At 41.8% G+C, this 22,764-nt stretch overlaps 1 protein-coding gene across 4 annotated transcripts in view; it reads left to right on the forward strand.

The window, feature by feature from the left end:
* Positions 1 to 1,954: 1,954 nt before the first annotated feature.
* The window catches only part of FBXO42 (F-box protein 42), a 101,299-nt gene continuing 80,489 nt past the window's right edge, over positions 1,955 to 22,764 (forward strand). The window contains exons 1-2 of one of the 4 annotated variants that reach the window (XM_077899468.1): positions 1,955 to 2,161; positions 13,038 to 13,187. In XM_077899468.1, the coding sequence (XP_077755594.1) occupies positions 13,113 to 13,187 (75 nt within the window). In that variant the 5' untranslated portion in view covers positions 1,955 to 2,161; positions 13,038 to 13,112. Of the gene's footprint in view, positions 2,162 to 2,589; positions 2,706 to 13,037; positions 13,188 to 22,764 lie in introns of those variants that run through there. The other 3 variants (XM_077899470.1, XM_077899471.1, XM_077899469.1) reach the window with 3 other exon arrangements.

Raw genomic sequence — 22,764 nt, forward strand, 5'->3', positions numbered from 1 at the left:
AATGTTGTTTGTATTTTATGTGTATTTTACCACAATAAAAAAGTTGGAAAAAATAATGAACAAAATTAATAATAATAACAAAGGCTTTGAAGCAAAACCACCTGGGTTCAAACCTTTGCCTGTGATTCTGGGTTGAGCTACTTAATTCCTGTGTTCTTCACTTTCTTTTGTCTTTTTTTTTTTTTTAAGATTTTATTTTGGGGGTGTGTAGGTGGCTCAGTTGGTTAAGTGTCTACCTTCAGCTCAAGTCATGATCCTGGTGTCCTGGGATTGAGCCCTGCATCGGGCTCCCTGCTCAGTGGGGAATCTCTTTCTCCCTCTCCTCCCTGCTTGGGCTGTCACTCTCAAATAAATAACTGAATTCTTAAAAAATCAATCAATCAATAAAGTGATCTCTCCACCCAAGGTGGGGTTCAAACTCACAACCCTGAGATCAAAAGTCACATGCTGCACCAACTGAGCCAGCCAGGTGCCCCTCCTCAGTTTCATCATCTGTAAAAAAAAAAAAAAAAAAAGGCACAATAAGGACACCTACTTAGCAGTTTGACACATAAGAGCACACAATAAACATTAGCTGTGATTGTTATTATTATTATTATTTAAATATTTTATTTTTTCATGAGAGACACACAGAGAGAGGCAGAGACACAGGCAGAGGGAGAAGCAGGCTCCATGCAGGGAGCCCGACGTGGGACTTGATCCTGGGACCCTGGGGTCACACCCTGGACAGAAGGGGACGCTAAACCACCGAGCCACCCCGGCTGCCCAAGACTTGGCGTGCTTACACCAGAGCTTCTCGTACAGGGATTCCACGAGTGTATAACCCGTGGGGTCTCTGCATTATTCAAGTTTGAGGACCACGGACCCAGTGCTTTCTGGAGTGAGGCTGACCCATGAGTCCTCAACAGCCCCTTTGCCCTCCCAAGTCGAGAGGGGACTTGGGTTCCGACCCAGACCTATGCCCCAAGCGCTGCCCCAAAGGTCCACTTTGTCCCAGGACGGTGGGCTGGCAGCAGTTTCATTTTTTTTTTTAAAGATTTTATTTATTTATTCATAGAGATACACAGAGAGAGGCAGAGACACAGGCAGAGGGAGAAGCAGGCTCTATGCGGGGAGCCACGTGGGACTCGATCCCAGGTCCGCAGGGTCACGCCCCGGACAGGAGGGGGCGCTAGACCGCTGAGCCACCGGGCTGCCCTGCCTCCGTTTCAGGGGCAAGCGGTTTAGACTGAAGCCCTTGGGCCCTGTGCGCCTGAGCCCACGGGGTCTCACCTGCACCCCAGGCAGCTCCCTTGCAAGGGGTATTTTGCGGGACCCCACCTCCCCCCGCCTAGTGATGGTGATGGGGCTCGGGAGTCACATACGCCTAAGTCCCACCCCCCCTTGCCCCTCCGATGCGTGACCTTGGGAGAATGCACTGACACTCCTCTGTGCCTCAGTTTCCCTCATCTGAAAACACGGTGGTCGCCTCCGTTAAGGGAGGCCTCAATTGCACCATCAAGGCACGGAGCGTCGCTTCTTCGGCGGACGTCCAAGAGCAAGCACCTGCACCCACCCCATCCCTCCCTCGTGCTCCTCAGGCCCCCGGGCATCCCAACGAGTTAGAGACCTCGAGGTCTGTCCGGTCTCCCGCCGTTGGGAAACCCGCCCAGTTGCCTCCCCAGGCCTAAGTGCCAGGGAGGGGTGGGTGCAGCTGTGAGGTCGGTTGTAGGGACTCAAGGGAGGCGGGCGCAGAGGTTCGAGGTGTCCGCGTTGCCGGTGCACTCCTCGCGGCGGCGAGGGGCGTAGTTCCAACCTCTGCAGAACGGCCGGCGGGGACCTCTTCCCTTCTCAACATGGCGTCGCCCTCGGGCCGCGTCGCGCGGAGCCGCCGCGCTGATGTCGATGCGCGCGCGTCCTCCGCGCCGGACCCCGACGCATGCGCACTGTGCGCTGTCTTCTCCGGGCCAGAGCAGCAGCGGCGGCGGCGGCGACGGCGGCGGCGGCGTTTGAGCGGAGGAAGATGGCGGCTCCGGGCGGCGCGGGGTCCCGCCGGCTGTGAGGAGCCCCGGTGCGGCCAGCGCGGCCTGAGGCGGAGCCCCTCTGCTCTGGCCCTGCCCCCGGCTCCCTCTTCGCCGTCGCCCGCGGAGCGAACCTGAGAGCGTGGCGCGGGCTGGGCCAGGTGAGGCGGCTTCACCCCCTCCTGGGGCCGCGGCGGGGCGCCGGCGCCTTCTTGCCCTTTACGCCCCGGGCCCGCAGGGGGCGGGGGGCGGCCGCGCATCTCGCGCCGGGGTGGGTGCCGGCTGGCCCGGGGGCCTCGCTGTCGTCATCCCCCGCCCCCCTGGGTTAGGCAGGGATTCCAGCCGCTGCCGTCCCCGGGTCCACGGGAGGGTGTACGACCAGGGCGAGGGTGGCTGCGAGGGTGTCAGATGCTCCCCCCGCCCCCCCCCCCCCCCCCCCGCAGATCTTTAACGGCTCGCGCTGGGGACCCGGAGTCCAGGGCTTTCCAAAGCCCTCCTCCACCTGGGGCTGCGGCGAGGGGGGGGCGGGGGGGGAAGCTGAAGCTGCAAAGGGGACGATCTTGCAATTGTTTCATTTAAAAATAAAACCCCCAGGCAGCCTGTCTGCCCTACCGCTTGGCTCTCGGAGCAAGGTCTCGCCCGCGAAGTGGCAGCTGCGGGGTCCCCTCGGCGGAGACAGCCATGCACGTTGTGGCTGCGAGAATGGTTTGTGCAAAGGGGAGCGGTGGGCGGGTGGGAGCGAATTTGTGGTCGGAGAGAAAGCGACCGGGGAGATGGTGATATGGTCCCTGCAGAGTAAGCCTGGTGCCAACGAGGCCTCCGTCCGCCTGAAAACCCTTGTGTCGTTGAGGTTCGGAATAGCTCATTGCTTTTTGTCTGTTAACCGTGTCCCGAATTTCATTCATTAGGGGAAAAAAAAAAAAAAAAAAAAAAAAGCTGCTTTTCCTTGACTGCCAGAGTCTTTGGGACTTTTTTCGGTGGTGGGATTCTGATTGCTCCGGGTGAAGGTTCAGACACCTACCGGTTCTCACTTGCTGGCAAGGACGTTGCACGATGCTTATTATGCCTTTTTGAGAGTAAGTTTGTTTTTGTTTTTGTTTTTTTGGTTGTGGTTCGGCTGCTAATTGGGAGGTTTTGATGGAGTTTCTCACGTTGGGAAGCCGGTTTGAAGCCTTGTGATCTCTTCCTCCCCGAAGACCGGATGGGATCAGTTGGAGCTGTGCTATGGGGAAAATGTTGAGGCAGTGGCTTTGGCTTGGACACACACCGAATGTCTTTGTGACTTAAATTTGTCTTGCTTGTGTTTAAAATGATGACATCATGAGTTTAAGGGGAGAAGGAAATTAGAGGGGAAATGCCGTCTATTAGAATTGAAGGTTTAGAATTCAGTCTGTAGCTCTGACAGTGAATAGTGACTCTCTGTGTCAAATTACTAACCTTGAGCATATTCATGTGTATCATCTGATTGGACGTCCTTTCTATTGTGTGTTGTCATTTTACACCCGGTAACTATTTGCTTTGGACAAACCCAGTGTAAATCTGTTACTCAATCTACACTGACCCACGGGTGTTTTTGTCTACTTCGAAAAGTGGGTAAGTTGTTAAAATGACTGTTGGGTTTAATATTAGCTATTTTTTGGAGCTTTTCTTAAAAGGTTTTCCCACAGAGATTTGTAGATTTTCTTAGTGCCTGTCATAAGGACATAAACCTGAACAAATAACTTCATCGCAGAAAATTGGAGAGCCACCTTAAATTTCAGTTTGCGACGAGTCATGAAATTAATGCAGTAAAACATCCTGATGGTTTGACATTATGCTTCTTCGCATAATGTGTTGCATTGTTGTGCTAAATCATCATCAGGTATTGATGCAACTTCATGACATCCATGACATCATTCACTTTCCAGCATTTTGCCCTTTGCAATTCCTTCTCAGAGTCACAAAAAGAACAGCATCAGGAAAAATAGCTTAGGATGCTGCTTGCTGTCTGATACCTAAAGGAGTCTTCATATAACACTACTTTATGTAGTTAGACTCTTCTGTAAGATTGAGAACTGTGTGTGATTCCTACCTATTATGAAGAGCAGGCATAGAAAATGCTAGTAAAACTTCTGGGTTTTACAAGAATATTGAGGTCCCAAAGGAGAAGTTCTCTCGAAGATGAAAAAAATAAGTCATTATCTTTTGTGATTTTAAGGTGGTTTTAGTTGATTAACAGCTGTTTATAAAACCAGAAGCCGTTTGGTTAACTAATGCCTTTTCCACTTAAAGATTGTTATGAGGGTCAAAAGAGGTAATGTTTTCTGAGGGTCCTTTGCAAAATAACAGGTAAATGTAAGATTATTCAATGATCAATTTTATGAAAGCCCCTACTGAGGACCCTCTATATACACTGGGCATTTGGGGAAGTAGGTACTAATGATACTAAGATCGGACACCTTTTGGTCTCAGGTTTGCCTACGGTCTCGTTGGGGAGCCAGACAAGGAAACTAGTTTAGTATATTGTAGTGTAAGAAGTGCATTGAATGCAACCAAGGGAGTCAAGGAAGGCTTCTCGGGGACAGAATGGCTCCCCAGCCTTTCCTATTTTGCAGAAAAATCTGCCTTTTGTGAGTGACTTGCTTTTTATAAAAACACAGAAAATTTTGTATCATGAGTTCTTTCCCCCTTTTATTCATTCACTGTCATGACACTTCCCACACAGTATGCCCCAGTTATGATTGCTGCATTCTCAAAAATCCAGCAGAGTCTTGGGAGAACCTGAGAGTGAGTCATATGCCAGGCAACAAACACAAACATTGCAGCTGCAATGAAAATATCTCAGATTACTAAATGGTGACAACTTTAGAGTGATGATGTTTTTGTTTTGTAAACTGGCATAAGAAGCAATGTATGATTTTAATTTGATCACGTTTAGTTAATGTTTAGTTATCAATCCCTTAGAATGTTGACTGTAAGTGGTTTCTAGTACTGTCTTCCTTCCCAAAATAAGTGTGAAGGTTCTTTTCCTTTTTGGGTGAAGCTGACAACTTAAACCAGGACTATACTAAACTATTTTATTATTATTTTTAAAGATTTTATTTATTTATTCATGAGAGACACACAGAGAGAGAGAGAGTCAGAAACACAGAGGGAGAAGCAGGCTCTGTTCAGGAGCCCAATGTGGGACTTGATCCCGGGACCCTAGGATCACACCCTAAGCCAAAGGCAGACACTTAACCCAGGCGCCCTACTGAACTATTTTAGAGAATCCATTCATGTGAATTGAGTTTGCTTGCATCTCTGATATTGAACTTCTATATCTCAATACAAGTTCCTCTTGCTTAGTAGTTTTATATAATTAACTTAGCATGCTGTTGCCTATATTGCAAAAATTTTATGAGTTTTTGGATGTGTAGAATCTTTATGTGGTAGCTGAACATTTACAATTTGGTAACATTAAAAAAACAATTTGGTAACATTCATGTTTACATGTTAGCATGTAAACACGCAATACTGAAAATGAGGGCTTTAAGGTTGTGGTTGACAAAAAGTGAAGGTGATGTGTCTGTTTATTTTTCTGTATTGTTAGTTTGTTACATATACAGAAGGATATGATGTATAGGCAAGTCATTTTAAAATTGCTCAGTCTTGGGGTGCCTGGCTATCTCAGTTGGAAGAGCATGTGACTCTTGATCTCAGGGTTGTGAGTTGAAGCCTCATGTTGGGTGTAGGGATTACTTAAGTAAATAAACTTGAAAAAAATAAAATTGCCTGGTATTGTGGTGTTGTCCTCATAATTCAGCTTCTGTTCTTTCTTTTTTTCTTTTTTAAAAAAGATTTATTTATTAGAGAGAGTGCACATACGATTGTGGGGTTGCTGGGGCAGAGGGAGAGAGGGTCTCAAGTAGACTCCATGCTGAGTGTGGAGACCCATGTGGGGCTTAATCTCAGGACCCTGAGATCATGACCTGAGGCAAAACCAAGGGTTGCATACTCAACTGACTGAGCCATCCCACCTGTTAGCTTGTTTTCTAAGTTGTTTTTTGTGACCTAGGGGTGCTGGCTGGTCAGTTAATAGAGCATACTGCTCTTCATCTCTGGATTGTGGGTTTAAGCCCCATGTTGGCCATATAACTTACTTTAAGATTGATTGATTGATTTGAGAGCGTGTGCGCAAGGAGAAGAGCAGAGGCAGAGGGAGAGAGACAGAGGGAGAGAAATAATCAGTCAGACTCCCTGCTGAGTGCAGAGCCTGATGTGGGGCTCAGTTCCACAACCCATGAGATCATGATCTGAACTGAAATCATGAGTTCAGTGCTTAACTGACTGAGCCACCCAGGTGTCCTGCCTTAGCTTATTTTAAACAACAACAAAAATGTTGGAAAAAAGACAAAAATAACTAAATTGTTTTTTTGTGACCTTCTCAATGTCTTGTAAAAGTACAACTTAGTGATATTCCTGTAGCTTAATTTTGCTCTTCCTTACTTTACTTATGGGTGTATTGGAAAGCAAATTTGCTTTAAATTTTGATTATTTCTGATAAAGTTTCTCCTTTTTTTTTCTTTTTTCTTTTAAAAAATATTCTATTTATTTGAGAGAGAGAGAGAGAGAGAAGGAGTGAGTGTATGTGCATGCATGGGCAGAGGGAGAAGCAAACTCCTGGCTGGGAGAGGGAGAGAGAGAATCTCAAGCAGACGCTGCCCTGTCTGCAGAGCCCTACACGGGCCTCATCTCACAACCATGAGATCACAACCTGAGCCAAAACCAAGAGTCAGATGCTTAACCTACTATACCACCCAGGTGCCCCTGTTATTCTCATTTTAAATGCTTGGTTCATGTTGCTAATAGAGAACAGGTAATTTTTTCCCAGAATGAACTTCTTGGTGCATGGTTTGGAGAAAGATTGATCTTAATTATAAATTCATCAATACACTTTTATTAAAATGCTGCATCTCCCATCTCCTGGCTTTTTATTTTTTAATTTTTATTATTTTTTAAAATATTTTATTTTTATTTATTTATGAGAGAGAGAGAGGGGGGAGGGGGAGAGAGAGAGAGAGGGGCAGAGGCAGAGGGAGAAACAGGCTTCATTGGAGGGAGCCCAATGTGGGACTCAATCCTGGGTCTCCAGGATCATGCCCTGGGCTGAAGGCGGCACTAAACCGCTGAGCCACCCGGCTGCCCTCTCCTGGCTTTTTAAATAGAAGTCAGGGGAAATGGAATTTATCCTTCTATTTCAATATTTTTTAAGCTTATTTTTTTTAAGGTTTTGTTTTTAAGCAACCTCTGTACCCAACATGGGGCTTGAACTTAGAACCCTGAGGTGAAGAGTCACATGCCCTACCAACTGGATTTAAGAGACATCAGAGCAGGGGTGTTAAATAAAGCCATGAATAAACCCAGGTCTCTAATCAAGTGTGGAAAGAGAAGCCCAGGAGAGAAACAAAACAAAACAAAAAACATGCATTCCTGCGACCAAATTGTAACAGCCCCGTGTTACTGAAGCTTTTTTATTAGTAGTCTTGATATCTTTTGCCAGAAAGGAACAGTATCTTGTCTTGGGATCAACAGTGTTTTGTTTGCATTGTGTTGTTCAGGATTGTTTTCCTAACTTTTTTTTTTTTTAATTTTTTAAATTTATGATAGTCACAGAGAAAGAGAGAGAGGCAGAGACATAGGCAGGGGGAGAAGCAGGCTCCATGCACTGGGAGCCCAATGTGGGGTTCGATCCTGGGTCTCCAGGATCGCGCCCTGGGCCAAAGGCAGGCACCAAACCACTGCGCCACCCAGGGATCCCTGTTTTCCTAACTTTTGATTTGATACTTAATAACATCTTCCCAAATAGATCCTTTGGTCTAGTCAAGATCAAGCAACCTGCTCTCTTCCTTATGACTGAATCTGAAGGTTTACTTTCCTGTGTGTCCTTCAAATTTTGATTTGTTGCCCATTTTCACCTCTCCCCCTTTCTCACTAATTGCAGTTTTCTCCTCCAAAAGTCTGTTTCATACATCATGGAGTTTGGGAATGTGATTCTCTGTAGAGATGCATAATGACCAGTGGATTAAAATTTCACATTTTATTTAATTTAAAAGTAACTTAATGGTAACAAACCTTGATGGGATTATAGGTGAAATAAGCTTGACAAAAAAGAACAAGTACTATATGATTGCACCTATATGATGTACCTAAAGCATTCAAATTCATAGAAACAGAAAGTAGAATGGTAGTTGCCAGGGGCTGAGTTGAGGATTGTGGAGATTATTGTTTAATGTTGTGGAGTCTCAGTTTAGGATGATTGCAAGTTATGGAGATAGATGGTGGGGATAGTTGTACAACAGTGAATGTACATAAGACCACCAAAGTGCACACTTAAAAATGGTTAAAATGGCAAATTTTATGTTATGGATTTATTAACACAATTTTAATGGTTTATATATGCTCTGTGGGATGGCTTGATAACCATTTATTTTACCATAGTAATTAATTCCTAGGCTTTGGCCCCAGGTAGACTCAGGCTTATACCCTAGTTTATTTATCTGTTTATTTATTTACCTGTTTATTTTTAAAAAGCTTTTATTTATTCATGAGAGACAGAGAGAGGCAGAGACACAGGCAGAAGGAGAAGCAGGCTCCATGCAGAGAGCCCGACGTGGGACTTGATCCTGGGTCTCCAGGATCATGCCCTGGGCTGAAGGCGGCACTAAACTGCTGCTCAGGCTGCCCCTACCCTAGTTTTTTAAGTATGACTCGGAGCTTCTTTAAGTCTCAGTTTTTCATCTGAAAAAATGAGGATAATGATGCCTGTGTTGTGGGACAATTAAATATGGGAATGTATGTGAACTTCTTAGCACATTGCATAGCACATATAAACATCCAAATGTTAGATATTATTGTATTGTCTTTATGGAACCTTAAAACGAGACAAGGGTAGCCTGACTGGCTCAATCGGTGGATTGATCCCCGTGGGGCTCAATCGTGGAGGCTCTTGATTGTGGGTTCATGAGTTTGAGCCCTGTGTTGGGTGTAGAAGTTACAAAGATAAATAGATAAATAAATAAAAAGAGTAAAACTGGGACAAGGACAAGGGGAGTATAGTCTCCTAACTTCTTTATGGTATAGTCCCAGTGGCATACCTGTCCTGTCGCAGGAATGCATGTTTTTTGTTTTGTTTTGTTTTGTTTCTCTCCTGGGCTTCTCTTTCCACCCTTGATTAGAGACCTGGGTTTATTCATGGCTTTATTTAACACCCCTGCTCTGATGTCTCTTAAATCCATCTAGGTGTGATCTTTCTTTTTATGCTTCTTGGTTCTCTAGGGACATCATAGAGCATATCCTCTAACTCAGCTGTCCAAGTGTTTACAACAGAGTCTATTATCTCATCTCTCTCTTCTGTTAGGGTAAAAACCTTCACTAAACAAGTTCCCTTCTCAATATTCCCATATCCATAGGTAGAATAATTTTATTCTGATTTGATAGACTGTAAAACTGGGAAGATTGTTTTTAAAAAAAATCTTTCATCTACTGTTTCCTGCCATGTAGTTCTGCATTCTTTTTCTTAGTATCCCTTAGATTTGCCTGTCTTTACCATCACTCTAGACCAGGCTTTCATGAGCTGAAAGCAGACTGAATTAGTGTCATAGTTTTTAGCTGCTTTTGTTGCCAGGGCCCTACCATTTGCTAGTTTTATGCTCTCAGTCTCCCTCATCTTCAAATGGCAATTACAATTCCTATCTCATGACATATGTGTAAAATATTTAACTAAATGCCTAACACATGGTAAACACTCAACAAACAGAAGCTGCTGTTATTTGAGATATTTTTCTCAGTAATCTTTGGAAATGGTTGAGATTGAGGTGACAGTATTTTGACAGACCAGTCTTAAGGGATATTGTTTAATGTTTTTCCTCTGATCAAGTACCCATCGTAATTTGTAAGTGTCTACTTCCCCTGCTTAACTTTTGAACTTTCCGTATGACCTTCATTGTACCTTGCCTTGCCTCTTGTGTATCTTATGCTTGGGTGTACAGTTGGAACATTTATCTTCCTAGGTAGAGGGCCTTTCTTTTTTTCTTTTAAAGATTTATTTTTATTAGCACACACAAATGTGAGGGAGACCATGGGCGGCTAGGGAGGCAGAGGGAGAAGCAAACTCCCTGCTGAGCAGGGAGCCCAAAGCCAAGACCCTGGGATCATGTCCTGAGCCAAAGGCTCAACCAACTGAGCCACCCAGCACCCTGGGCCTTTTCTTCCCTTCCCTTCCCTTCCCTTCCCTTCCCTTCCCTTCCCTTCCCTTCCCTTCCCTTCCCTTCCCCTCCCTTTTCTCTTTTCTCTTTTCTCTTTTCTCTTTTCTCTTTTCTTTCTTCTTTTCTTTCTTTTCTTTCTTTCTTTTCTTTTCCTTCCTTCCTTCCTTCTCTTTTTTTCTCTCTCTTTCTTCCTTTCCTCTCTCTGCAGCTCTATATAAATAAAATAAATAAAATCTAAAAAAAAGTTAATATCCAAAAGAAAACTTATTTTTTCAAGATTTTATTTATTTATTCATGAGAGACACACACAGAGAGAGAGAGGCAAAGACACAGGCAGAGGGAGAAGCAGGCTCCATGCAGGGAGCCCTACGGGGGACTAGATGCCGGGTCTCCAGGATCAGGCCCGGGCCAAAGGCAGGCACGCTAAACCGATGAGCAACCCAGGCTGCCCCCCAAAGAAAATTATTGTGCTAATTAGTTTCTGCCAAATAGCTTAAAAGGAATGTATCATGCAGTGTAATTCATATGTAATATTTTTAGTGCTTTGTAGGCACATTTAGTGCTTATGTATTAGGCACTCAGATATTCATTTAGTATATACTTTCAATTCTTGCAGATTGATGTTTCTCATGAACATTGTATAATCCCAAGTGTCTATTAAATCTTTGTTGCCTTTTCATTGGTCCATTTAACAAATATTTGTTGAATACTATTTTTTGCTAGGAATAGTTCAAGATATTAAGGATACAGTAGATAAAATAGGCAAGGTCTGTAGTTTCCTGGATCTTATATTTGAGATTGGAGAAAGCAGTTAATGAATAAAGTTTCTTATAGTAGTAAGTACTACAAAGAAAATAAAGCAGGGTGATGTGATAATGACATGGAGCAGAAGGGGAAGGCTGAGATAGGATGGTTTAGGGAAGGCCTCTGTGAGAAGGTCATATTCAGAAAGACACAAGGAAGAATGTTCAATGTTAAGCTTGGAACAGAGAGAACAAGTGCAGAGAACTAAAGTAAGAGCCAGGATCCAGTCAGGATTCCTAAATTGCGTTTGGCTTTATTTATTTTATTTTATTTTTTAAAAGATTTATTTATTTATTCATTCAGAGAGAGCGAAGAGAGAGGCAGAGACACAGGCAGAGGGAGAAGCAGGCTCCATGTAGGGAGCCCAATGTGGGACTTGATCCCAGGACTCCAGGATCACGCCCTGAGCCAAAGGCAGATGCCCAACTGCTGAGCCACCCAGGCATTCCTTTACCAGAACTTTTAAAGAATATGGAGGAAGGATGAAGTCCTGCTGCCACTTTCAGAGCTGGGACCACGAGGAGTGGTTGCCATGATGTGCTACATGGTTGGTACTTGGACTCTCCTAATTTTTGTTAGTTTTTGGTTTATCCTTTCAGTGTTTCTTTTTGCAAGAATAAGCAAATATCGGGATCCCTGGGTGGCTCAGTGGTTTAGCGCCTGCCTTTGGCCCAGGGCGCGATCCTGGAGTCCTGGGATCAAGTCCCGTGTCGGGCTCCATGCCGGGAGCCTGCTTCTCCCTCTGCCTGTGTCTCTGCCTCTCTTTCTCTCTCTGTGTCTATCATGAATAAATAAATAAAATCTTAAAAAACAAAAAAGAATAAGCAAATATCTGCATATATTCGTTTTTCTTCTTTTTTACATGAAAGGTTGTCATAGTATGTACACTGTTCAGCACCTTTCTCTCTTGCTGTATCTTGGAAATCATGCCATACTGGAACAGAGGTAATCCTTCATCTTTTTCGCAGTTTTGTTGCGTGGATGTGCTGGATTTGTTCATCTAGCTAGTCTTTGATAAATATCAATAAGTAATGCTTTACTGCCACTCTTTTGAAAGTAGATTTTGGTATGATGTGTTAGAAGGAGCACTGAGCTGAAAAACAAAAGACACAGGTTCTGTTTTGCCAACAATTACCTGCACAACCTTAGGAAGTTGCATGTTTTCTGACTTCAGTTTCTCCTTATCGTTTAAAGGGTTCAATTGTTCTGTAATCTCTAAGATCTCCTACTATAATATATTTTTCTAGAAATTTTATTAGCCATATTTTATTATTTTTTATTTTTAAAAAGATTTTATTTATTTACTCAGGAGAGACATAGAGAGAGGCAGAGACATAGGCAGAAGGAGGAGAAGCAGGCTCCCTGCAGGAGCCCAATGTGGTACTTGATTCGGAACTCCAGGATCACGTCCTGAGCCACCCAGGCGTCCCTGTTAGACATATTTTAAAACTATTGCTCAGTGAAGCATGCAAGACATAGAAGCATGTAAATGAGAGTGTCAGGTCAAGTTTTAAAAGCACTACTTTGTAGAGACTTCCAAATAGATTGATGGGGCCAGAGAATAAAATCAGGGAAGTTAGATGTTAGATACATGTTAACTATAGTAGTTTAAATAACAATGACCAGCATCATAACAGAGGGAATAACAATAAAGGGAAGGCTGATTTGAAGAATGAACTAATGGGGGAAGATAGAAGTCTGTATGCAAGATACTGTGAAATGGAACATGTTAGAATTATTTTTTGAGAATTATTTTAAATTAATTTTGAAGCCTGATTTATACTCTCTTTTTGAAAAATGGAATCATAGAATTCGATTCAAATTCTGGTTCCTCTTTTTACAAAGCTACGTAATCCTGGGCAAATTAATTTATCTGAACCCTGTTATCCTCCAAACATGGACTGATAATATGCCCCTCATAGAGTTGAGGTAAGGATTAAATGAAATAAGGCAGCTGGCACATACTCTCAATATTTGTTGATTCTCTTTTTTTTCCTTTTTTTTAAAGATTTTATTTATTTATTCATGAGAGACACAGGGAGAGAGAGAGGCAGAGACACAGGCAGAAGGAGAAGCAGGCTCCATGCAAGGAGCCCGACATGGAACTCAATCCCATGTCTTCAGGATCAAGCCCTGGGCCGAAGGCAACGCCAAACCAGTAAGCCACCCAGGCTGCCTAGATTCCCTTTTTTTAAAATTTAAATTCAGTTAATTAATATATAGTGTTTAATTAGTTTCAGGGGTAGAGTTTAGTGATTCATCAGTTGCATATAACACCTAGCGCTCATCACATCAAGTGCCCTCCTTGTGGCTATCACTCAGTTACCCTATCCCCCCACCTACTGCCCCCAGCAGCAACCCTCAGTTGTTTCCTATAGTTTTCTATGGTTTGTGTTCCTCTTTGATTCCCTTTTCTTTAATCATTCTGACACCAGCCACATTTTAATAGTTACTTAAGAACTTTATATTCTGAGTCCATAGACAGGCAATAGCATTGGCATCACCAGGGTTAGAATGCAGAATGTCAGGTCTCACTCTAGGCCTACTGAATCCAAATCTGTAGTTTAATGAGATCCACATTAAAACTTGAGAAGCATTGGAACCTTAAGAAATTGCCAGTGAGAGATTTCCTCTTTTTTGCCTGAGTTCCTAATAATTGGGTGTCTCTTTTTACCTTGGCAGGTTGATTTTTGCTGTGCACTATTAGCTCAAACTATTGTATTTATTTTTAAAGATTTTATTAAAAAAAATTATCAGTGCACACATGAGTGGGGGGAGAGACTGAGGCAGAGGGAGAGAGAATCCTCAAGCAGACTCCCTACTGAGCTCAGAGACCAACGGGTGTCCTCCCACAGGACCCCAAGATCATGACCTAAGCCAAAATCAAAAGTCAGCACTTAACCAACTGAGCCACCCAGGCACCCCAAGATTCTATTTTATTTTATTTTTTAAAATTTAATTTATTTATTCATGAGAGAGTGAGAGAGAGGCAGAGACACAGGCAGAGGGAAGAGCGGGCCCCATGCAGGGAGCCTGATGTGGGACTCGATCCCAGGACTCCAGTATCACGCCCTGGGCCAAAGGCAGGCGCTAAACCACTGAGCCACCCAGGGATCCCCCCAAGATTTTATTTTTAAGTAAAAACTTGGGCCTGAACTCACAAACTTGAGATCAAGAGTCACAAGCTCCACTGAGTGAGCCAGCTAGGTGTCCCTGAAACTATTTTAGGTAAAATATACGAGCAGGTGTTTAGAGTAAAAGTTCAACTGCAGAAGTCTTTACATGTTATTAAATAGTGTTAGAGGTTGAATTCTGCTAGATTTTTAACTATTGTGAGACATTCAGAAAAATGCATACAACATATGTATTTTATTTTATTTTATTTTATCTTATATATATATATATATATATATATATATATATATTTTTTTTTTTTTTATGATAGTCACAGAGAGAGAGAGAGAGGCGCAGAGACACAGGCAGAGGGAGAAGCAGGCTCCATGCACCGGGAGCCCGATGTGGGATTCAATCCCGGGTCTCCAGGATCATACCCTGGGACAAAGGCAGGCGCCAAACCGCTGCGCCACCCAGGGATCCCAAAACATATGTATTTTAAAATAATTATAAGCAACACCTGTATAACCACCAACCAAGTCAAGAAAAAAAATATTACTAGTGCCTCAGAGGCACTTTCAGTGTACTCTTCTTTTGTGACATCCATTTGTCTCTTGGAAGTAACCACTGTTCTGTCTTTTGTGATAATTTCTTTGCTTTTCTTGATAGTGTTATCACCTGCATGTATATCTTTAAGCAGTGGTTTAGTTTTGCCTGTTTGTCAACTTTACATAAATGGAGCCATACTTTATGTGTTCTTTTGTTGTCTTTTGCTCAGTTTTAAGTAATTAAGCCCAAAAAAGTCTGACAAGTTTCGAACAATTTTAGCTATAGTGTTCAACCCTGATATTTAGTTGTCTATAGAGAACACCCATTAATGCAGTTTGTTTTCCCCCTATTTAAAACTACACAGAAAAAAAAAAAAAGCTACATAGTTGTGGGATCCCTGGGTGGCTCAGCGTTTTTTTTTTTTTTTTTTTTTTTTAAGATTTTATTTATTTATTCATGAGAGACACAGAGACTCAGAGAGAGAGAGAGAGAGAGAGAGAGAGAGAGAGAGGCAGAAACATAGGCAGAGAGAGAAGCAGGCTCCGTGCAGGGAGCCTGATGCGGAACTCGATCCCGGGACTCCAGGATCATGCCCTGAGCTGAAGGCAGGTGCTCAACCACTGAGCCACCCAGGGATCCCTGGCTCAGTGGTTTAGTGCCTGCATTTGGCCCAGGGCCTGATCCTGGAGTCCGGGATCGAGTCCCACATCGGGCTCCCCGTGTGGAGCCGGCTTCTCCCTCTGCCTGTGTCTCAGCCTCTCTCTCTGTGTCTCTCATGAATAAATAAAATCTTAAAAAATAAATAAAGCTACACAGTTGTAATATGTAAACCACTCAGCACTTTGATTCTGAACATTACAAAATTGCTAATTTTCTTATATTTATTTTTGGTAGGAATATTATAAAATATCCTGAGTATCTTTTTTCTTAATTAGACTATAGAACATTCTTTTAAATATGCATTTTTACATTTAAAAATTGGAACCAAGATGAATTTACTGAAAATTTGGAAGACATTTTTAAAAATTAAAGAACAGATGCTTGCTGTAACCAGTTCACAAAAGCAAATCCTTTTTACAAACTGCCATAGATAACTACTTTTAACAGTTTGAAATGAAACTTCTTCTGTGGGTACAAAAAAATTCATCTTCACATTTTTAGGCAGATACGGGTTTTTGAATTTCACAATATGTTGTAGAGTATAAATTAGTACATATAGTTCCACCTCATTTTTAACAGCTGTTTAGTATTATGATTGTATCATAATTTATCTACTCTCCTGTGAATGGACATTGAGCTTGTTTTCTTACTTTCCTTTTTCTTCTGTTAAAACAGTACTGCATTGAACATCCTTTTCGCAACTGTGCCAAAGTTTATTTCAGACATATTTCTAGTAGAATGTCTGGGTCATCTGGCATGTGCATTTAAAATGTTGACAGATAACCTTTAAAAAAATATTTTAGGGCAGCCCATGTGGCGCAGCGGTTTAGCGCTGCCTGCAGCCCAGGGTGTGATCCTGGAGACCCGGGATCGAGTCCCACCTCAGGCTCCCTCCATGGTGCCTGCTTCTCCCTCTGCCTGTGTCTCTGCATCTCTCTCTCTCTCTCTCTCTCTCTCTCTCTCTGTCTCTATGAATAAATAAAAATAAAATCTTAAAAATAAATAAATAAATAAATAAACAAACAAACAAATAAATAAAATATTTTAACAGGGACCCCTGGATGGTTCAGTGGTTGAGCGTCTGCCTTTGGCTCAGGTCATGATCCCTGGGTCCTGGGATCGAATCCTGCATCAGGCTCCCTGCAGGGAACTTGCTTCTCCCTCTGCCTATGTTTCTGTCTGTCCCTCTGTCTCTCATGAATAAAAAATAAAATCTTAAAAAAAAAAGATTTTGGGGATCCCTGGGTGGCACAGAGGTTTGGCGCCTGCCTTTGGCCCAGGGCGTGATCCTGGAGTCCCGGGATAGAGTCCCACGTCGGGCTCCGGGCATGGAGCCTGCTTTTCCCTCTGCCTGTGTCTCTGCCTCTCTCTCTCTCTCTCTGTGACTATCATAAATTAAAAAAAAAAAAAAAGATTTTAACATGTATGGTTTAGTTTTCCTTCACAGTCTTCAACTTAATTGGAAATTTTGAGTTGTATTTTATCTTTATTCTTTGTCATTAATCCATTCTGTTCACTTATTCATTATCTACTACCTGTTAGTTACTGAAGGTAGTAGACATTACACATATGACCCATACTTGGTGGGTCACCTTATTACATATGGTGGAAAGTGAAAAGGAAATTTAAAGGGAATTTAGAAAAAATGATTCCTTGTATTTGGAGAAGTCGGGGAAGGTTTTCTAGAGCAGGTGGTGCTTGAGCCAGCCTTGAGGATAGGCAGGTTTGCACATATGAAATTGTATCCCAAATAGCATCAAGGACAAGGGATCACAGAGATAGGAGGAAGAGGCTCTATGGAAATACAGTTTGTCGGAGTGATAGAGGACTAGGCTACTGTGGGAGAGGCACACAAAAAGTGAGATTTGACCCAGATTGTGATGACTTTGAAGAATTATGCTAGCTGTGGAAACCAATTCCTCAAAAAATAAAATACAGAATTACCATATGATTTAGTGATTCTACACCTAGGTATATATCCATAAACATTGAAGCAGGAATTCAGACAGATATTTGTGCACCAGCATCCATAAGAGCATATTCACAGTAGCCTAGAGGAGAAAAGAACCCAAATGTCCATTGAGGGATGAATATTAAAATACAATATTACAGTATTCTGTATAATGGAATATTATTCAGCCTTAGAAAGGAACGAAATTCTGACAGATACTACCACATGGATAAAGATTGAAGATGTTACACTAATGGAAATAAGCCAGACACAGAAGGAAAAATACGGTGTCATTCTAACTATATGAGCAGTCCAATTCATAGAGACAAAGTTGGGCGGGGGTTACTGGGGGCTGAGAGGAGGGGGGAAATGTAGAGTTTGTGCTTAATGGGTATGGAATTTCTGTTTGGGATGATGACGTTTGGAGATGAATAGTAGTGATGTTTGTACAATGTGAATGCACTTTTGCCATTGAAATATATACTTAAAATGATTAAAATGTCCTATTTTATGTTATGTGTATCTTATAATAAAACTTAAGATAAATGGAATACTAAAGAGCTTGAATATTAAACATTTAGTAATCAGTTTTTTTACTGAAGTATAATTAACATACAATGTCATACTAGTTTCAGGTGTGCATGTTGATTTGATTCTGTACATTACTCAGTGCTTATCCACAATAAGTGTAGTCACCACCATCTGTCCCTGTACAAAACTACTACAAATTACTGGCTATATTCCTTATGCTGTACTTTTCATCTCTGTGACTTATTTACTTATTTAAAGATTTTATTTATTTGAGAGGGAGAGAGAGAGAAAATGAGGGGGAGGGGCACTAGGAGAGGGAGAGGCAGGCTCCCCACTGAGCAGAGAGCCTGATGCGGGACTCAATCCCAGGACTCTGGGATCATGACCTGAGCTGAAGGCAGATGACTAACCAAAGGTAGGTGCCCTGAGTTATTTTTGTATTTTGGAAGTTTGTATCTTTTAATCCCTTTATTTCAGCCCATCCCCCACTTGATGAAAGTTTTTGATCCAGATTTGCACCATAAAAATTAATCCTGAAATAAAGAACAAATTGGAGGGATGTGTACGTGGCTTAGTGGAGTGTGCGACTCTTGACCTCAAGGTCATGAGTTTGAGCCCCACATTGGGTGTAGATTACTTTAAAAAGAAGAAGAAGAAGAAATCAGCCAAGGAAGGAGTTAGCAGTGGAAAAATCAGCTCTTCTTTATTATAGTAGATTAGCTAGGAAATGATTTGGGCCTGGGGTTCCTGGGTGGCTCAGTCAGTTAAGCATCTTGGGTCATGATCTCAGGGTCCTGATCTCATGATCTTGCCTTGGGTCATGATCTCAGGGTCCTGAAATTGAGCCCCTTGTCAGGTTTGGAGCAGGGAGTCTACTTTCCCCTCCCTCTGCCTCGCCCCCTCTTTGTGTTCTCTCTCTCTCTGTGTCAAATAAATAAACCTTAAAAAAAAGAAAGATGATTTGGACCTCTAGGACAGCAGTGGAGAAAAGTTAGAACAAGAGTGAATGTGGGGGATGTTTATTTTGTTTTTTAAAAGATTTATTTATTTTTTTTAGAGAGTGGGGGGAGAGGGGCGGAGTGAGAGGAGAGAGAATCTCAAGCCGACTCTGTGCTGAGATCACCATATGAGCCAAAATCAAGAATTGAGCTCTTAACCAACTGAGCAACCCAGACGCCCTGAATTCAGGAGATGTTTGACAACTAATTAGATGTGGGAGGAAAGAGAAAAGTAAAAGTAAAAGATGACTGCTAGGTTTTAGGTCAGGTAAATGGGGAAGATAAACAGGTAGCTGGGAGAATGTCCAGTATGAAGATGGGGAAATGTAGTTCAGGAGAATCAGGCCTACAGATAAGTTGTGGAGTGATTTGCCTGTCTGTCCATCTGAACAAATGTTTAATTGAATCTGCCTTTGCTGCACACATTCGATGAATACGGCAATCTGTATCCGCAAGGATCGAATGATCTAGTGAGTCATTCTCTTAGCATTTATATTTGAAACCGTGTGATTGCCTAAGGAGAAAACGTAGCAAGGAAAGAGAAGGCAAAATGGAATTTTAAGAGCCACCTCCACATTTAGAGTATGAAAGGAGAAAGAAACCTCAGAATGAGGGATCAGAGAGGTAGTAGAGAAGTAGAGACCAAACGGAATATATAGTCATCAAGGATTAAACTGAATTTAAGGAATCAAAATAGTAATATGAAGTTGGAAAATCTCTGAAATTTATTCTTCAAAATAAATTCAAGCTTTGCTATTTCACTTCTGTTTGTCCATAGGCATGATGGCAGTGTAATCTTAAAATTTTTTTTCTCTTGTGCCATTTTTCATATTTTTGATCCATGACTGAAATCGAATTACATTAGTGTGCCAGTCAGCTGTGCTTTCAGTTATTAAGCAGAAATTTCCATTTAGAACTTTTGTCCTTAGTTTTTTATTTTATTTTATTTTTATTTTATTTTTATTTATTTATGATAGTCACACAGAGAGAGAGAGAGAGAGAGGCAGAGACACAGGCAGAGGGAGAAGCAGGCTCCATGCACTGGGAGCCTGACGTGGGATTCGATCTCGGGTCTCCAGGATCGCGCCCTGGGCCAAGGCAGGTGCCAAACCGCTGCGCCACCAAGGGATCCCTGTCCTTAGTTTTTACCTGTAAAAATATTGTCTTCCTTCAATTTAAACTGGCCTGACTCATAATACTTTTTTATTTTATTGTGATGAACATACATAACATAAAATTAGCCATTTTAGCTATTTTTAAGTATATAGTTTAGTGGCATTAAGTATATTCACATTTAAAAAAAAGATTTTATTTATTTATCCATGAGAGACAGAGAGAGAGAGGGGGAGAGAGAGAGGCAGAGACACAGGCAGAGGGAGAAGCAGGCTCTATGCAGGGAGTCCGACGTAGGACTCGATCCCAGGACTCCAGGATCAGGCCATGGGCCGAAGGCAGGCACCAAACCGCTGAGCTGCCCAGGGATCCCCCTTCACATGTTTATGTAACCAGTAACCAGTAAGAATTCTCTGTTCTTACAGAGAATAAATAATATATTTCTTTTAAAAAACAAACCTCTTGGGCAGCCTGAGTGGCTCGTTGGTTTAGCGCTGCCTTCGGGCCAGGGCGTGATCCCGGGGTCCTGGGATCGAGTCCCACGTGGGGCTCCCTGTGTCGAGAGCCTGCTTCTCCCTCTGCCTGTGTCTCTACCTCTCTGTCTCTGTTTCTCATGAATAAATAAATAAAATCTTTAAAAAAATGAAAACCTCTTTCCTAGCATTTTTTTGTCTTTCCTACATAAAATTCTTCTTGAAGTTTAATTTTTTTTCATTGGGCATAGAGATTACTTAAAAATAAACTTTGGACATTGGGCATAGAGATTACTTAAAAATAAACTTTAAAAAGATGAGTTGGTGAAGTATGTCTTTCTTTACTGATGTATGTAACTTTTTTTTAACTAATCTCCCTTTTTATGTCTAAAGTTAATGCAAGCTGCATTAAACTGAAAACATACATTCTATGAAACATATATAATGAAATATCAATTATTTCATTAATTTAATGAAAGTATTCATTAGTGCTGTAACTAATTTTTGGATAGCTACTCCTGCTAAACCACCATGGGGGCTCAGCAATGTGAAAAACTGCCAGTGTCCATTCTGACTAGAAAACTTGAAAATTTAAGATAAAAGATAAATAGAAGAGTCTGAGGGACTCTTTGCATCTTTGCAATGTAAATGACTGACATCTTGATAATTACAAATGTGAAATCAGCACCCCTGTGAATGTTATTAATAATTAAATTATTTTTAACCTCTAAATCTTATTTCGCCACTCCCGATGAATATGTATCTATATATGTATGAATGGATGTATGCATGTATGTTATTTTGCATTTCTTTCTAAATTAGGTTCTGGTAGACAGCAGAACATTTGTAGATATTGGTGTAACTGTGTTGTTTAAAGTCTGAAGAATGGGGCAGCCTGGGTGGTTCAGCGGTTTAGCACCGCCTTCAGCCCCGGTAGTGATCCTGGAGACCCTGGATCAAGTCCCACGTCAGGCTCCCTGCATGGAGCCTGCTTCTCCCTATGTCTCTGCCTCTCTCTCTCTCTCTCTCTCTCTGTGTCTCTCATGAATTTAAAAAAAAAAAAAAAAAAAAAAAAGGTCTGAAGAATAGGGACACCTGGGTGGCTCAGCAGTTGAGCGTCTGCCTTTGGCTCAGGGTGTGATTTCCGGAGTCCTAGGATTGAGTCCCACATTAGGCTCCCTGCGTGGAGCCTGCTTCTGTCTCTGCCTATGTCTCTGCCTCGCTCTGTGTCTCTCATGAATAAATAAAATCTTAAAAAAAAAATTCTGAAGAATAATTTTTTTCCTTCAATTCTTTTAAGTTTGCAAATAGATCCTGGTTCTGGCCAAAGCATTATGCAAATAGGAAGTAATAATGAAGATAATTATGCTAATCTATTTTAGTTAAGTAGACTTTTCTTTATAAAATTAAACACTTAGAACTGCGACTCTAGGCTTCCTTCAAGTACTGCTGCATTTTATAAACAGAACTTGTGGCTAAGCTGATCTTAAAGTTTTCGTTGTATTAGGCTTCCTGAATTGGAATACTTCAGTCAAGAAGTCAACTATAGATCATTTTGGAGGGAAATAAGTGAGACTATATTTTCTTTCCTAGTGTGTAATACAAGCAAATGAGCATTAGTAAAAATAAATTGCCTAGATTTACTGTATCAGTAAATAGAGTTTCCATACTGTTTTTAAAGGACTATAATTAGAAAATTGTTTGCTATTGTAAATTTAAAATAAAGTATTTTTTATTTATATACAAAATATTCTCGGCAGAAATAGGAAAATTATTTGTACAGAGTGACAGTAACAAATGCTTGTATCAAAGTGAAACAAGAGATTCTAAAATTATTTGGAAATCAAGGAATAGTGTTACCTGATGAAAAAGTTTCAGGAAATTTTTATTTTTTTAAGATTTTAATTATTTGAGAGAGGGCAAGAGAGAGAGAGTGCGTGCACGTAGGAGCAGAGGGGTGAAGTAGAGGGAGAAGCAGACTCCTCAAGAACAGGGATCCCGATGTGGGGCTCCATCCCAGGACCCTGGGATTGTGACCTGAGCCAAAGGGAGATGCTTAACTGTCTGAGCCATCCAGGCGTCCCTTTAGGAAATTTTAAAGATAACAGTTTGAAGTTTTTTTGTGGGATATTACTTGACATTATAGAATGTATGCAGATATATATTATTATTTCTCTGTATATCCTTTGTGTGTACAAAGACATCTCCAGAGGAGCTCTGACTGTAGATAGCATTATGCTCATTGGAAACCAAAATAAGTGAAACCAACTAACTGATCCTGGCAGACTGTTTTATCTCCTTTTGGACTTGTAATATGTGGTATGCTTTCAATGGTTATTTCTTTAC

The sequence above is a fragment of the Canis aureus genome, chromosome 5 (genome assembly GCF_053574225.1).
Source record: "Canis aureus isolate CA01 chromosome 5, VMU_Caureus_v.1.0, whole genome shotgun sequence".
Taxonomy (NCBI): Eukaryota; Metazoa; Chordata; class Mammalia; order Carnivora; family Canidae; genus Canis; species Canis aureus.